At 37.9% G+C, this 18,196-nt stretch overlaps 1 protein-coding gene across 6 annotated transcripts in view; it reads left to right on the top strand.

Annotated features, from left to right (window-relative positions):
• LOC126267183 (zinc finger protein ZFP2-like) overlaps positions 1–16,370 on the top strand; it is a 151,726-nt gene extending 135,356 nt beyond the window's left edge. For all 6 annotated transcript variants that reach the window (XM_049972151.1, XM_049972147.1, XM_049972146.1 and 3 more), the window contains 2 exons: positions 673–794; positions 14,380–16,370. In XM_049972151.1, the coding sequence (XP_049828108.1) occupies positions 673–794; positions 14,380–16,246 (1,989 nt within the window). In that variant the 3' untranslated portion in view covers positions 16,247–16,370. The remainder of the gene's footprint in view (positions 1–672; positions 795–14,379) is intronic.
• Positions 16,371–18,196: the final 1,826 nt, after the last annotated feature.

Genomic DNA, 18,196 nt, shown 5'->3' with positions numbered 1-18,196 from the left:
TGCAGCCGCTCATACCTTACCTGTCTTTCAACAACTTCTTTGCCTCTGAACTTCCGCCTCGACTGACATCTCTGCCCGAACTCTTTGCCTTTACAAATGTCTGCTTGTGTCTGTGTACGTGTGGATGGATATGTGTGTGTGAGTGTGTGCGCGAGTGTACGCCTGTCCTTTTTTCCTCCTAAGGTAAGTCTTTCCGCTCCCAGGATTGTAATGACTCCTTACCCTCTCCCTTAAAACCCACATCCTTTCGTCTTTCTCTCTCCTTTCCTCTTTCCTGAAGAAGCAACCGTTGGTTGCGAAAGCTAGAATTCTGTGTGTATGTTTGTGTTTGTTTGTGTGTCTATCGACCTGCCAGTGCTTTTGTCTGGTAAGTTCCATTCCATTTGTTTGTATATATACATGTGTGTGTGTTGTCAAAACTTTAACTTTTGATGAACATAATATTAATCTACTGACACTTTTTACTTCCATGGTTTTTTAAATGTTTGTGATATGCACTTTTTAATATGTCATAATGCTTTGTTTTGTGGCCTTAATTGTAGAATATGGCATGTTAACTGATAGGTAAGGAAATATTTGAATTTGGGACAAAATTCTGATAGAATCAATAGTATAAAAGCCCTGTTAATTCAAAAGTAATATTAATATTACAAAGTGTCATTTCTTTTTCAGAATCAGCAAAATCCATCTAAGAGCCTTTTATCAGATCAAGTGGGTCTTCCTCCGGATCTCTCAGAATTTCTTACTGTAAAGAAAACTACTACAGGGAAACAGTCTCCTGCATCTGTAAATGAGTAAGTACACAGAAATGAAAAAGTATATTGTTGTAGTAGATATACCTTTATTAATGAGGACAATAGAGCCCATTCATAAGAGACTTCACATGTGTATTGCAGTTGTTGAAGGCATTATAATATTTGATTTTAAAAAAGAAGACTGAGAATTTTGTTATGTTTCAGACAAATACTTCAGTTATAGAAAACACACACACACACACACACACACACACACTTTTTTATTAGATAATAGCTGAATCTCGTGGGAGTTTTGGACATTATATCCATATATGATAAACCTTTTTTTATGTGATTGTGTTGTAAACTAAAAAGTTGGTGAAACATACATTGGAATGGAAAATAGTTCACTATTTCAATACGAACAAAGGTTTTACTTAAGTATACTTCTACAGTATTTTCTTTATTTCTTCAGTTTAAAACATTTAATATCGTTTTTCTCCATTAAACTGCCCTGTATACATCTTGGTGTAGCGCCCAACAGTAGTCTCCAATCGTGTTTGTATTCCAGGAGCTTTGATACCGTTTTTCCACCACTTGAATTAATTGATGAAAGTTCTCACCTGTTCCCTTATTGACATCACCCAAATTGTTGGGGGAAAAAATGCAGGCGACTTCAAAAAATGAATCTTGAAGCTCATCAAACAGTGTAACTCCCTGAAAGTTTCTGCACTGAGGTAACAAAAGTCATGGGATAGTGATATGCACATGTAAGACTGTCGTAGTATCACATACACAAGGTGTAAAGGGGCAGTGCAGTAGCAAAGCTGTCATTTGTACTCAGATGATTCATATGAAAAGGTTGTCTATTTGATTATGGATGCACGACTGGAATTGACAGACTTTGAACATGGAATGATAGTTGGAGCTAGACATTGCCTGCAGCACCTCTTCTGGGCTCGTGACCATATCTGATGGACACTAGACAACTGTGCCCAATGAGATGAGTCCCAGTTTCAGTTGATGAGATGAGTCCCAGTTTCAGTTGATAAGATGTTATGGTAGGGTTTAAGTGTGGCACAGACCCCATGAAGCTGTGGACCCAAGTTGTCAACAAGGCTCTGTGCAAGCTACTGGTAGCTTCATAACAGTGTGGGCTGTGTTCACGCGGAATGGGTTATGTCCTCTGGTACAACTAAACCGATCACTGACTGGAAGTGGTTATTTTTGGCTACTTGGAGATCATATAAAACCATTAATTAACTTCATGAACCCAAACAACTATGGAATTTTTATGGCTGACAGTGCACCATGTCACCAGGCCACAATTGGTTTGAAGAACATTCTGGACAATTTGAGTGAATGATTTGGCCCTCCAGATTGTCTGAAATGAGTCCCATTGGACATTTGTGGGACATAATCGAGAGGTTCATAACATCCTGCACCAGCAACACTTTAGAAATTGTGGATGGCTATAGAGGCAGCCTCTGTGTCGAATTGCTGCACTACGCTGGGTAGGAGGAGGTCCGACACAATAGGAGGTGTCCCATGACTTTTGTCACCTGAGTGTATAATGTGGGTACTTTTGTTGCCTAAGAAATTAGCACCAATCACTGTTCTTGAAAACCAAGTCTCCCTCTAACTCACTGTCAATATTCAAATGTGTAATTGATAATAATTCTTTGAATGTCACACCTTCTTTGGATTTTCTTTCTGATAGTGGTTGAGGAAATGTCTCAGAGAGATGCTTGGAACTTTGTCCTTCGTTGGATAGAGCTTTCTCACACTGTTTCATTAGGATCAACTTAATGTGTAGAGATAGCAGTAGAATTCCTTTTCGTAACCACAAGGTTCTTGCACAGGACATTCTTTTCAAATGCCAAAGATTTTCGTACAAGTCAGTTTATTTGGAACCAATCTTGATCCTTTATCCTGCTGTCCTACATATTATGTGGGGTGTTTGTTTCTTAAAATATGAGGTGGTTCTTGTGTCTGTATAACAATAGTTTGACTGTGTACTTTCCATGCTGATTTTCTGGATTTCACCATCTAAGTGGTAATATCTCCTTTGAATCCAAAAAAAATATTATCTCACTTCATTTTCATAGTACTTGTCACTGAACATGCAATATGTATTCATTCACTTAAAATAAAAGAACAAGCCATACTGAGCTAACATCTTAATGATTCCATAAACAAGATGAGTACATCTATCTCCAAAAGTTCATGTAGCATATATTTAAATGATTTTCTGTTCCTGGAAAGTCTGCACATCTGCGAGGCAGGCTGCTGATCCATGAAATACTTATTGGCGTGTCCGAGCAGGTACTTCCTCTTGCTGTGTCGCCACGACTACTGTCCAATACTGGAGACGCACATTGTCCCTCGATACAGTTACTACATGCACAACGAAAGGAAAACCGACACACAGTATCTGTCCAATTTTATTAGACATGTTATTTTATGTTGTTATTTTCTTATTATATAAATTACTTGTGTTGTAAGTATCATTCTGGAGGGAAAATGTAGGGATACAGCTCACCCCTGTAGTGTGGCACCCCAATTAAGCAATTAATAAATAATATATTAATAATTAAATAAAATAATAGATTAATAAAAAATAGAGAAAAGTGAAGATAGTGGTTTTAATGCTTGAGATGTTCTACAAAGTCCCGTGCCACTTGAGGAAAACACACATAATGTTCCAACAAGCATGTGAAACTGTCAGAAAAGTCCTTCTTGGGAATATTGTTCAACTCGTGCAACACGTTGGCTTAGATGTCAGTTATGCCATCAAAGCGTTGCCCCTTACTGTGAATTTCTGCACTTTGTCGTTTGGTGTTTGCTTTGTATTGATGAAACCAAATTTTGTCATCAGTGATTCCCCCCAACCCCCCCCCCCCCCCCCCCCTCCAGAAAAGAATTGTCCTTGTAGTTATTGTGCTGACATTGCTTATATGCCAGAAGTAAAATCATTTTTGAGTTTTTTGGATGGATAGTGTATATTTAAATATAACACAAATAGTTTAATAAATATTCTTTTCGTAACAACCTCTTTACATGTTTATTACTGATTCTACATCTGGTAATGATATTTGACTCACATAGAAAATTAATCACAAATCTATTGAGGTTGACATTAATGTGCTTTATATAAGTTCGTAGCATTGTTTCACTATAACAAAAATTTTTTGGCAATCTCTTGGTTTTGTTCATCAGTATTTACATTTTGTAGAGGTTTAAAACTGAAAACAGTTTCTCTTGTGACATGCATTATCTCAGGTATACAGTTTGGTGTTTCATGTCTTTAATACTTTCCTATTTACTTAAACTCGATAATCTCTAACAACTCAGGCCAATTTCACTTTGTACTACAGATGTAGGTCTTCCTTTCGTATGCATCTACCCTATCTCCTACCATACTTCATATATTCAGGAACACTATTCTGTTCACTCGACCTCTTAACCATTCCTACACCCCATTTTTTTGTGAGAGACACTGTTACTCCTATCTGGCAAATAAAAATATTAATCACTTAGTTGCATGTTTTTATCTGACTTTAGTCCTCTGAGTACACACCCACACTTGTCTCCAATTGCTTGGGACTTCCTGCTGAGCAAGAGATTCACAATAAATTCAAGCAAGGTAGGGGCCAATGCCATTGAGTACTCTTTGTAAAATGGAACTGTGATTCCATTGGGAGCTGGTGATTTATTTGCTTTCAAATCTTTCAGCTGTTTCTCTATGCGAGGTATGCTTATTACCATGTCATCCATTTGGAGTCTGTCCGATGGTCAAATGACAGTATGTTTGTACAATTCTCCTATGTGAACAGTTTCTTGAATGTGAAATTTAAAACTTGGGTTTTTGTTTTGCTATCCTCAACTACCACACTAGACTGATCGACAAGGGACTGAATGGAAGCCTTAGACCTGCTTAGTGATTTTATGTAAGACCAGAACTTTTTTGTGTTCTCTGCCAGATCTTGGGATAAACTGTGACGATGGTAGTTGTTGTATGCTTTGCTCATAGATCTTTTCACAGACACATGAATCTCTACTACAATTCACTTGTCATCGTTGGTGCTTACCTTCTGAACTGAGAGTACAACAGCCTGTGCTTCCTCAGTATCTGCCAAATATCGTTATTTAGTCATCGTGGGTCTGTTCCTTTCTTTATCCACTTACTAGGCACATAACTCTCCAGACCACTTAAACTTTGCCCATAATTCCTCTACATCCATCTTACTGGAACTAAGTGATGCCAATTCACTGTCCAAGTGAAAAGAGTGAGAAGCTGATAACTGCTTATCTGCTCTATCTAGCTGAAACACTATCCAAACCTTCTTGACTGATTTATTAACTTTTATGATCATAGTTGCTATTATGACACCATGATCATTAATCCCCGTTTCTATACAGGCATTGTCAATAAGGTCGAGCCTATTTGTAGCTACGAGGTCTAAGGTATTTCCATTGTGTGGAGGCTGCTGAGCTAGTTGCTGAAGAAAGTTTTCAGAAAATGTGTTCAAAAATATTTTGCATAACTGTCTCTCTGTACCCCTTCATAATGAATCCACAGACATCCCAGTCTCTACTCGGTAGGTTGCTTCCAATGAGTATTGCATATCTGGCTATTTACACCCTATTGACCGTAGACTTTCTTTGAATGACACTAAAAGTGTCACAACAGAATCCTGTGGCCGGTAAAAACATCCAACTACTAACTTGGTTTCACCTACACCTGTAATATGCAACCAGATTACTTCTCTGTCACACTTCACTTTGACCTCTATAGAGACAATTTTTTTGTCAAATGCAGAGGGGCCCCCCCCTGCCTCTAATCTGTCTTACCAGTATGTATTCCATGACTCGCTAAATATCTCAGAGCTTCCCACTTCAGGTTTCAGCCAATTCTTAGCCAACTCTTGCTCCCAAGCATAATTTTAGTGCTGAACTTTCCTGGAGGGTAGTAAATTTATTATGAATACTTTGACAGTTTGCTGATGAAATTGTGACAGTCAAAATGTATTCATTGTGAATGCTGTTTGACTTTCCTTGTAACCTTATTAACTGGTGTGGAACTGTCAGCTGACAGGATCTGATCTGTGGGACTGCAACAATACCATGGAAGAGCATAATTCCCACAGCATCTCATAGGACACAAATTTAGCACACAAATTGAATTTTATCCATAGTGGAGGCAGTTGAACTCTGTGGCAGTTCCTTTTAAAGTATGTAGAATAACAACAGCAACCAGTCACAACTCTTGCTCATTTTATTTAATGCATGACCAGTTTTGTGTGTGTGCCCATCTTCAGGTGGTTTTATGTTCAGTTACATGATTCAGCTTTGAATGTTGGAAATTACTATTTAAATAAAAAACAAATAACATGATTAAATAGATCCAACTGAAACAATTGCAAGTTGGTAAGTGGCATATATTGTACTAATAACACATGTAAATCTGTATCAAAATGTAATTTGTATGATTAAGGACTGTCAGCACTACAGCTAAAAGGAGAATGCCAGGCAAATAAACAGAAGTTTAAGATGTTGTCCATGGTATATATACCCTGGGACAACTGGAAAATCCGGGGAAAACCAGAGATTTTTTTTAGAATTTGGAAATTTTTTCATTGTTTTAGTTTTCAGTTAAATTTTTATAAATTTGGCTGCTAAGAGCTGATACTTTACAAAGAATTTTACTTTAGCCCTCTACTCAAGAATGATACCATGGCAATAAAACATACACAAGAGAATAATACCAAAATAAAACTTTAGCTTCAAAGGAAATGCACCATTTACATTAACAAAGCACACATAGGCATCTGTTAACAGCAACATGTGTCAAAGATTATGCAATTCTTCATAACAACAAACTTCCTTTGATGCATCTTTCCTTTGGGCCTTGTTTCGATGAGGTTTTCTTTAAAGTAAAGTCCTTTTATACGAGATGAATTATATAATGTGTGAGAACGTGCCATGAATTTTTTTAAATCACAGAGCATTAGACTCTCATTCAAAACACAACACTGAAGACCAACAACAAAGAAAAATTTCATTATATAAAATTTTAGTCGCATATTTGTGTTTGATATATCTTAAAAGATGACACACACAAAAAAGCCCAAGTGTCAAGGTTAGTTTTCATATTTATTGTAGTTCTTTGATTGATTACGACATATGCAATAACAATGGCAAAAAGCATAATTTCCTTCAAAAAAAGTGTGAAATGATTTTTCGAGCAGTTTCGCCCATAACTGGCTTTTCTGTGGAAAAGTCGAATTGCTTGACGGGACACATATTCAGCCTGGTAACCCACAAAATGTTCAGCAGTGAATTTTATAATCATGCTTGTCAGAAATATTCAGCTGCTGCAGTTTAAGCTGTGCTGTTAGGATCCTGCCTAACCACACCCTTGGAAAGAAACAGCAAACATTTTTGACAGTCAACATTATATGTGAAACCTTAGTTTTTCTTGTAGCTGTAGTGCTTGTGTATTAATTTAAACCATTTACTTTTCCTGCTTGTGTTTTCGCACTACTTAACAGTGATGTTGCTATTGCCTGACGACATTACATGTCCTATGCTTTTAATATCTGCTGCACCTGGCTGGAAAGATCACATGACATGAGCTATGATTTGTTGAAAAAAGCCCAAGGAGGAAATGAGGACAGTGATTTGCTTTTTGTTTGCAGAGGATGTTAAAACTGCAGAAATTATTTGTCAAAGTCAAGTGCACTACGGTGACAGCTGTTTATCATGAACCCTTCAAACAAGGTACAATTTCTCTCTGTGTCGAGGAAAGAGCAGACAGCCATCAACGGCAACAACTGAGAACAATTTGGAAGTCATTGGGCGTATGGTGATGGAAAACAGATGAATCACATTGGACGAAATCGTTAACGCTGTACATATCAGTCATGGTTCAGCATATTCCAACTTATATGACAGGCTAAATTTTTGGAAAGTACGTGCAAGATGGGTACCAAAAATCTGTCAGTGCAGCGTAAAGCACAAAGAATGAACATCTCTTGTAAACATTTGGCCTGTTAACATCACAAGGGAGATGGTTTTTTGCAACAAATCAGAACTTTAGACGAAGCTTGGGTGCATCATTGCAAACTGAGAAGTAAGGCTGTGAGCATGGTTAAACACGTCGTCACCAGAAGTTAAGAAATTGAAAGGTCGACCATATCTGGTAAGATTATGCTAATGCTATTCTGGAACATGGAAGGTGTGGTAGCCTTTCATTTCACTCTAAGAGGCGAAACCTTGAACGGTGAGAACTGTTGTGATGTGTTGCGAATTAAACTGAAAGCTGCATTCAGACACAAAAAGCTATCACCCTGCGACACATAATGCTCAGCCACATTCTGGCAAATGGACAGCCAAAACTATAATAAAGAAGTTGGGATTCGAATTGTTGGAACACCTGTCATATAGTCCAGACATGGCTCCAAGCATTTTCCCTGTATTTGGACCATTGAAGGAAGCGTTCAGGGGAAGAAGATTTGCATCTGATCCACAAGTTATTGATGTGGTGCAAAATTGGTTACAGATGCAACCAAAAACTTTTCTTTCAACAGAGTCAAAAAACTGTGAAACAATGGACAGAGTGCATTGAAGTGTAGGGAGGTTATGTTGAAAAATAATGTATGTTTCAGTTTTTTATCATTAGAATAAATATTCCTTTTCTCTCTTCTTAGCTTCCCCTCCTAGACACCAATAACTAGTTTCAAGCATTTCTGTTCATCATCAGACTTGGAAGACATTGAACTGGAGGGCTACAAGACAGGAACTGCATTCCAACATTAATGGTATTGACAAAAGATTTTAACAAAATTATTGAACAGTACAAACTGGAATATGAAAATCTGTACCTAACATGAGAGAGAGGACACTTTGTCAGTTGGCTGCTGACAAGGCAAGGAAATGTCAACTGTAAAATATGTGTCTCAGCTGCCAAAAATGACATAAAAATCAATATAGAAGCATCATAATGTAATTCTTTATATACTACGAATGACAAGATAATAGCGTCAAACAGTGGAAAGTCCAGGTTGTATAATCAGCAATACTGTGAAAAAGGTAGTTTGCTACTCACTGTAAAGGTGATGTGTTGAGCTGCAGACACGCACAGTGAAAAAGAGTGATTGACAGGTACTATTGTCATGCATTCAAAGTGACACAGAAAACAGCCAAGATATCTGGTGACAGTAACAGTCGAAGTTTACATGAGCTGATCGTTAACAGACTGACTGATGTAAAGTGCCCAACCTTCCCTGTCTTCTATCCCCCCTCTCCTCTTGTCTGCATCCTCCCCACCACTCTCTCGTCATCTGCTCTGTTCTCCTTCTTCCATCCATGAGCCTTTCATCCTTCCCTGCGGCTTAAACTCTTATTGCTCCCTTTCTAAACCTGCTTTCTCCCTTTCTTTGTTCCAATAGTCATGTATTTACTCATTTCATAAAAAGATTACAATATTTATAAATCCAGCCCATACCTTTAAGAATTTCTATTCTTTTTATGAACATATAATTACCACTAATCATATTTTAAAAATTTTTGTTTCAGAAAGCAATTGAAAACTTTTTCCATATTGGTTAAAATGATGTGTTAGAAATATTGTTTTAAAATCCAAACAGACACCCATAATGTATCATAGGTCATTTTTTCTCTGGTGATATTTATAATACTTCGATGCCAATAGCAAATCCAGAAATAATTATAATGTGGATATAAAGATAGAGCCTTGCTCCCCAAATAAGAGACATAGAGCAGGCATTTAGAAAGGATGAAAAATTAATTTAATTTAGAGCAATGTAATTCTACAGAAAACACACACACACACACACACACACACACAGAGAGAGAGAGAGAGAGAGAGAGAGAGAGAGAGAGAGAGAGAGAGGTGGGGCGAGACCACTGTTGACTTACAATACTGCAGTCTGCCTGTCTCCAGTCGTCCTGCAACATTAGGAGACAACAGATTGTGTGTATGTGTTTTCTGAAGGACTTTGTAAGAAAAAAAGCTGTTTCTCATCCTTCCTTTGTGGCATTCTGCTCCACAGTATTTCTTCTCTTTGCTGTCTATCCTCATAAAAGGGTATCCATAATTAGAGTTACAGTTGCAAAACATTGTAGAAACAGAATGACAATGACTGCAGATGTGAACAGCATTTACTGATCCAGTGAGAAACATCATGGTGCTGGTCGTGGGGATTACTAACAGATGGCACTGTAAGCATCAGAATGTGCTCACCAACAGACAAGCAGCACGTGGCTGTTCTTTACTTTGCGTCCGAGCACGACTGTCTCCATGAAGGATTGCATGCTGTTTGTACAGCTCTTTTACAAGAAATGTGATTGTGTGCCAATAACCTTGCAGAAATTTTGGGCATTCGAGGGTTTTTAAAACATTTTGGTCTGATGCCTGCTAAGCATCTGGGGAAAATTATTAAAAAATTTGAAACGGCGGATTTGTTTGAAATGCTGTGTTTGAGGGAGGAAAGCAGTTGATCTAATGCCTATTGAAAATGTGGCCACAACATTATGGGAGGGGTTCAGCAGTGGCATGCAAACATGCAGTGCACAGGGAATCGCCTGAACATTAGACATACCTGCGTGCACAATGCATAAAATCCTACACAACTTCGTGTTTTGCTATCCATACAAAATCACCTGTGTTCAGGAGTTGATTCATGCTAACATGCCAGAAAGGCAGATATTTACTCTGGAATTTCTTGTTCACATGGAAGTGGACAGTGAATGGCCATGGAACATTCTGTTGGCAGATGAAGCCCATTTCCATCTCCTAGGACGTGTCAGTGAGCAGAACAGCAGAACATTGGTGGCGAAAAATCTGCAAACACACCAACCACTACCACTTCATTCTGCAGAGGTGACTGTGTGCTGTTGACGGCATCGTTTATTGTAGGGCTGTATTTTTTTAGGAGATGAGTCCTGCAGATCGTGTTACTTGTACCATCACTGGTAAATGCTATGAGTGTCTTTTGAGCATCAATATCATTCCAACACTTCAGCAGTGTGGATGTGGGGGTAGGATCATTTTCATGTAAGATGGTGCTCCTCCGCACACTGCACTGCTAGTGAAGTGGCTGATGCGGGGGCGTTTTGGAAATGCTAGAATTATCAGTTATCATTTCCCAACATCTTGGCCTTTCGGATCACCTGATATTAATCTGTGTGACTTTTGGCTGGGAGTTACCTGAAAGACAAAGTGTTCCGTGCTCCAATTGTGAACGTAGCTGAATTGAAGACATGCATTGCCTAATGCATTCTGAATGTGACTCCGAGACACTCTGATCTGTTTTGGAACATGCTGTTTCTCGATTTCAACTTGTGGCGAAAAAGGTGGACAGCATGTTGAATGTGTCTTGTGCCAGTCACATGACACTTAAAAACCGATGTCATTTTGATTTTTATGCGGTTTTTTGCTGCAGGACAGTTAAAAAATGTCTTTTGCTTTTTATGAGGTCTTTGGCCTCAGGACAACTAAAAACTGATTTTTACCATCCAATGTGGTACGATCTTGCCATAGTGGATGATACACAGGGTGCATCACTAACTATTGCCACCCAGAATAACTCAGAAAGTATGATGATAGCTGAAAAGTTTATGGGGAAAATGTTGCATGGGACATCGGGGGCCATTATATGACAGTGGTTGTTTGTTGCTAGGTGGGGTTGTGTCAGAGATATGAAGGTCAACTTTGTTTCTTTAAATGGTATGCCATAGTTTGTTATTTATTTTCTGATAGCAGTTATTGAGACTAATCCAATGATGTGCAACAGTAAGGTCTTTGAAGGTCAACAAAGGTCACAGAGGTAGCATGAACGTCCATTTACAGAAGGTGTTTGAAGTGATGACCATTGGTATCAATGCAGTGCGGCAATCTTATCATGGATTGTGAATGGTACTCCTTATCACTTTGGCACTTATCAAAGCACACGCTCTGACAATTCTCTCCTGTATATCGTGTAATTATTGGCTGAATACGGCGTATCCATCTAACGTGCCATTGACCTGTAAACACCAGTCAGTGGTTTCGCAATACAACAGTAATAGGAATGGTGAGACTAGTATTGTCGAATGAAGCAAATGTGAAAGATGTTTCCTTCAAAGAACAAGTCCATGTGCTCCTCATTTGCAGAGAATGCCAGTGAAAATTTAGTGAGAGCTAGAGACTTATACACTGAAAGATATCCTCAGCGTACTCACCCTACATGTTGTACATTTAAATAGGTGTATGATAAATTGAGAACATCGGGATCTTTAATGCATCAGAAACATTTCCAGCAAAGGGAAGTTACTAACGAGGAAACAGAAATTGGTACGCTTGCCACTGTGGTCTGAGATTCTTGTGTTAGTTTGTGTCAAATTGCAAGGGAATCGGGCATGAGCCAGAATAGCATTGTTTGTGTTCTGCATCGCCATAAATATCATCCTTATTGTATCAGACTCCACCAAGAATTAACTGGTATGGATTTTATGCATTGCATTTAATTCTGCTGGTGGGCCCAACTTCAGATTCAGAGGGACGACACATTTATTAATTTGATTGTATTTACTTACAAGGCTACATTCTCGAACTATGGAAATGTTAATTTGCCTAACATGCATTATTGGGCAACTGAAAGTCCATGTTGGCTGCAGAAAGTTGCACACCAAAAATCGTGGTTGGTGAATGTATGGTGTAGGATTTTGAAGGACAGAATTATAGGCCCCTGTTTCATTAAAGGAAATCTTAATGGTAGGAGGTACACAATATTCCTGCAAGAAACATTAGGGCTGTTGTTGCAAGAAATACCTTTAGAATGTGATATCAACATGATGGGTGTCCGGCACATTTTTCGCTGATGGCTAGAAATGAGTTGCAGAGACAATTCTCAAATTGTTGGATTGGACATGGAGGATGTGTATTGTAGTCGGCTTGTTCACTAGACTTGATGCCTCTGGATTTTTTCTTGTGGAGATTCGTAGAAGACATTGTTTATAAAGATGTTCCAACTAGACCTGAAGATATGCGAGAGAGAATTGTCAGAGCATGTGCTTCGGTAAGTGCCGAAGTGATAAGGAATACCACTCAATCCACGATAATAAGATTGCCGCACTGCATTGATACCAACAGTCATCATTTCAAATATCTTCCGTAAATGGACGTTCATGCCACCTTTCTGACCTTCAAAGACCTTACAGCTACACATCATTGGATTCGTCTTGATAGCCGCTATCAGGAAATAAGTACCAAACTATAGCATCCCATTTAAAAAACAAAGAAAACAAAAAAAAAACAATGTTGACCTTCATATCTTTGAAGCGACCCCACCTAGCAACAGAAAACCAACATTATAATGTGGCCCCCAATGTCCCATGCAACTTCTGTCCCACAAACTTTTCAGTACTATCATACTTCCTGAGTTATTCTTGGTGGCAATTGTTAGCAACTCACCCTGTATATTAAGCCATGACGTTTCCCCTTGTGTCAATAATATGTTGTTCATATTCTACAAAAACAGAAGTAAGGCCACAACTAAGCCAATTACATTGTCGCTGCAATCACGGAGGATCTTAAAGAAGCTGGTGTGACTCAGGTAGATTATATTATATTATATTAAATTAATACTTGTTCCATAGATCATGAATACGACACTTCGTAATGATGTGGAATGTTTCAGCTTAATAAAAGATGTCTGTACAAGATATTACATTACACAAAATATTGCATGACACTAATGTTTAAGTTGGTTTTTTTCCCCCCTTCCTTAATTTATATCTAAAAATTCACCCAATGAGTAGAAGGAGTTGTCATCTAGAAACTCTTTTAATTTATTTTTAAATGTTGGTTGGCTGTCAGTCAGGCTTTTGATGCTGTTTGGTAGGTGACTAAAGACTTTTGTGGCAGCATAATTTACACCTTTCTGTGCCCAAGTCAGATTTAACCCTGCATAGTGAAGATCATCCTTTCTCCTGGTGTTATAGCTATGCACACTGCTATTACTTTTGAACTGGGTTGGATTACTAACAACAAATTTCATAAGTGAATATATATACTGTGAGGATCCCTAGATTCTTAAATAGATGTCTGCTGGATGACCGTGGGTGGGCACCAGCAATTATTCTGATTACACGTTTTTGAGCAATGAATACTTTTCTACTCAACGATGAATTACTCCAGAATATGATGCCATACGAAAGCAGTGAATGAAAGTAGTAATAGTAAGTTAATATACTGAGATTCTTATCACTAAAATTTGCAATAACCCTAATAGACGTTATAAATAGAAAAACGTTTGGATAAAAGATGTTTGATTGGCAAGTTGGTCAGAGGGAAATTAGAGAACAGACTGAAACAGTATGGTCTGATGAAAGAGAGAGACTTCATTCTGAAAGGATGAAACAAATTTGGACACAGAGGAAGGTTCAAATCTGACATCATTCTTACTTAGTAGAGGTGCTCTTTCTACAGTATTTCGAAAGTGGAACTTTAATTATGGACACCCTGTACATATTTTGGTTCTTAGTAATGGGATCAATCTTTTTACTGTATAATAAAAGGTACTGCATAATAGGCATTAGGTGTACCTTCACTTACCTATTATGTCATCATCTGTTTCAGGTGTTCAGATATCGCGGAGAAGAACGATGTTATCTATGTTTTCACCGATTCCGGCAATCAGAGTGATGCAAATGTTGGTAATGATTCTTGTGACAGCTCTATAACATCATCACACCAAACATCATTGTTTTCTGGTTGTGAAACATCTAAATCGGAACCTAATATTTCTGACTACAAAGCAGCTGGCAGTTTTGGACTAAAGAGTTATTCTAAAATCACTCAGAAGGAGGAGACGTCGAATACAGAAAATGATAGATTTGATGGGTCATTCTTTAGTGTTGAATGTGATAGTGAAAGACCTCATAAGTGTACTATTTGTAAGCAGAGATTTGAGACATCAGATAAACTCTTTATACATGAGTTTACAAAGCATAGCATAGAAAAGTTGCCAGACAACAAAAATGTTAGAAGATACAGAAAGAGAGAGCTACATAAATGTGAAGATTGTGGCCTAGTTTTTTGCGGGCTGAAACCTTATCGAAAACATGTAAAAGAACATCACATTCCCGCAGAAAATATATGTGAATTTTGCGGTGCCCATTATAAAATTAAATCCCAGCTAGAAATTCATAGGCGACTCCATACAAATGAGAAGCCATACACATGTACTATTTGTCAAGAATCATTTCATTTCAAAAAGGCATTGAGACGTCACAAACGTACTCATATTGAACCCAAGTCTTTAACGTGTAGTATCTGCAATAAAACATTTGCCAATAGAAGTGCAATGTGGCGACATGAAAAAATACACTCTGACAGCAGAAACGTTTTATGCTACCTTTGTGGCAAAGTGTTGTCAAACCCCCAAAGTCTAAGAGTTCACATGAGAACACACTCAAGTGATAGACCTTGTTCATGCCCAACTTGTGGTAAGAGCTTCAAAGACAATGTTTCTGTTAACAAACATCTGATAATTCATTCAACTGAAAAGAACTTCCATTGTGATATTTGTGGTCGAGCATTCTACAGCAAGGCTTTGGTAAAACAGCATAAGTTAAGCCATTCTGGAGTAAAACCGCATACTTGTGAGACCTGTGGTGCTGCATTTAATAGACTGGGAAATCTAAACCAGCACAAAAAGAAGCACTTATATGACTTTGGTAATGTTCAGGATGTAAGCTATGAATGTGTTATCTGTTCTAAGAAATTAAAGTCTGAACTAACACTTAAATATCACCTAGCAAAGCACACGGGGGAGAAAAAACCTTTTGATTGTGAAGTGTGTGGGAAGCGTTTTATTGCTGTGGATCCCTACCGTGTTCATATGAGAATTCACACTGGTGAACGGCCTTATGAGTGCGATGTATGTGGAAAGACTTTCAGAAGCTCCTTCACTTTGAAACAGCATTCCGCTCTCCATAAAGATGAGTATCCATATCCTTGCCCTTTCTGTGAAAGGAGATTCAAACGCCTTCAATCTTTGGTTGTGCATAAACGCACACACACAGGTGAAAAACCTCACCAGTGTCCAATATGCAGTCGTGCCTTTGCACAGAAGGGTGACATGCAGAAACACACAAAGACTCACACCAAAGACAAGGAACGAATAAAACAAGTCAGACTTGATGATGATGCTGTTGTTATGGAAATAGAGCAGATTACTGAGCTTGCTCTCAGTGATACAGAAATCACTAGTGAATTTTTGATAGATATGCCTATTGTTGAAGTGGAAACAGAAATTCAGCAAAATGAAATTCATGTGCAAATTCAGCCAGATGTGGAGTCCGATGTGACAAAAAGTGTTGCCTCTCATCTTCAAGCAGACATCCGTGAACATATTGCCACTGATATTCAGTCCGTTATACATTCTGAAATTCAGTCTGCTATTCATCCTGACATACATTCTGTGATTCATTCAAATTTATAATGACATGAGCATCTCATACCCAATTAATTTATTTTATAATGGCAGTCTGTATTATATGGTATTAAGACAGTAATTATTACCAGTATTTGAAAAGTGTAATAATATTTTATTATATTATTTTATATGCATGTATATTTAATAAAAAATTAATTTATGTTTTCTTTATATAAGTTGTCCTGTTTATGGCAATTTCCTTTCAAAATGTAACAAAAATTAAAAACTCACATAATTTTGTTTTGCCCTGCACCCTGCCACCTCCTTCTTGATACCTTTCCCCATTGCAATCAAGGTAACCACTGTTTGTGTCAATTTTTCTAACATTCTCAACATTGAAATTATGACAGAGAAGTATATTACAATTTATTTAATCTGTCTATTTAGATAATAGTGTAATGCACCACCTTTTACACATTACGATAATAGAAATTGTTCTGCAGAGTAGAAAGAAATGTCAAGGAGAAACTTTTTCAGTTAGTTTTCAAATTCTACTATGCTGTCTGTCAGGCATTGTGATCACTGGGTAAGTTATCAAAACTTTAGTTGCAGCATTGAGTGCCCTTTTTTGTGCTAAAGGTGACATTAATGCCAAGTAACGAATGTCCTTTTTTTTCTTCTGTATTGTAACTATGTAAATCGTTGTTCCTTTTGACATTTACTTAATTGCTTACAGCAAACTTAATGAGAGAGTAAGTATACAGTGAAGCTTTAGTCAAAATTCCTAACTACTTGAACAGATGTGTACAGGATGATTGTGCATGAGCATCACTATTATTTGTACAGCATGTTTTTGAGCAATGAAGACTTTTCCCTTGAAAATGAGTTGCCACAGAACATTACTCCATATCACATTATTGGATGAAAATACGCAAAATATGTCAACTTGCTGACTTGCCTCTTCCCAAGATTTGCAATGATTTCTAAGTGCAAATGTGGCTGAACTTAGTTGTTTTGGGAGCTCCAAAATGTGCTCTTTCCAGTTTAAATTCTCATCAATATGCACATCAAAAAAATTTTGCAGTTTCCATCCACTTTATTATTTTCTACCATGTGTTACACTCATTGTTGGTGTTGTACCCATAGATGTGCAGAACTGAGTGTCTTGTGCCTTTTTAAAATTAAGGGTGAGACCACTCACAGAAAACAACTCAATGATAGTTTTAAGAACAGTGTATACTATATCTTCTGTTTCTGTGAGTAGGCTTAGGTACATTATTGCTGTAGACTGAGGTAGAACATGTGAAATTTGTACTAGACAGGTTCAAGGCAGAATAGATTGTGGGAACTGACTAAAAGTAACAAGTAGTAGGCAAAATGCGAACAGCTCATCACTTCTTCATCTACATGTGAGCTTACAGTATTGAATAAATTTGACTTGTTACCTGAAGCAGGAGAGTAAGAGCCTCAGCCATCTTTAGATCACAGTAGGGTGCAGCAGACTTCTAGTAAAGAAACCAAGTGTAAGTTGGTACCAATAGAGAGTTGGAAGAAAATACTCTTGCTACTAGGTAGTAGCCATGGGATAGGCATAGGCTATATGGTACAGGACGAATTAGGAATAGAGTACCAGGTCAAGAGTTATGTGAAACCAAGTGGTAGCCTTAGCCAGTTGACAGAGGACACAGGGAATTTGTGAAAAGATTTTTTCAAAGATGATCAGATTACTGTAAGTGGAGGAGAGAACCCCCTATTTATGGACAGTAATTAGAGGACTGGGAAGACATTGATGAAATAAGAGTAGCCACTACTCATCCAAGTGACGAATTTTGTGGTTGTGCAACACAACAACCGGCCCTAGGTAAACATTGCTGTGAGCACTGTGAACACCGAGTTGAGCAGGCTGCTGCTGACTGAAATGAAATCTCATATCATTGCAGTGCCTGTTGCTACTATTGGCAGATGGATATGTACTAGAAATGGCCTAATCCTGTCTAGTAGAAGGAAAGATAGGTT

Source organism: Schistocerca gregaria, chromosome 4 (assembly GCF_023897955.1).
Source record: "Schistocerca gregaria isolate iqSchGreg1 chromosome 4, iqSchGreg1.2, whole genome shotgun sequence".
Taxonomy (NCBI): Eukaryota; Metazoa; Arthropoda; class Insecta; order Orthoptera; family Acrididae; genus Schistocerca; species Schistocerca gregaria.
Note: the sequence above shows the minus strand (reverse complement) of the source record. Positions and strands in the feature narration are given on the sequence as shown.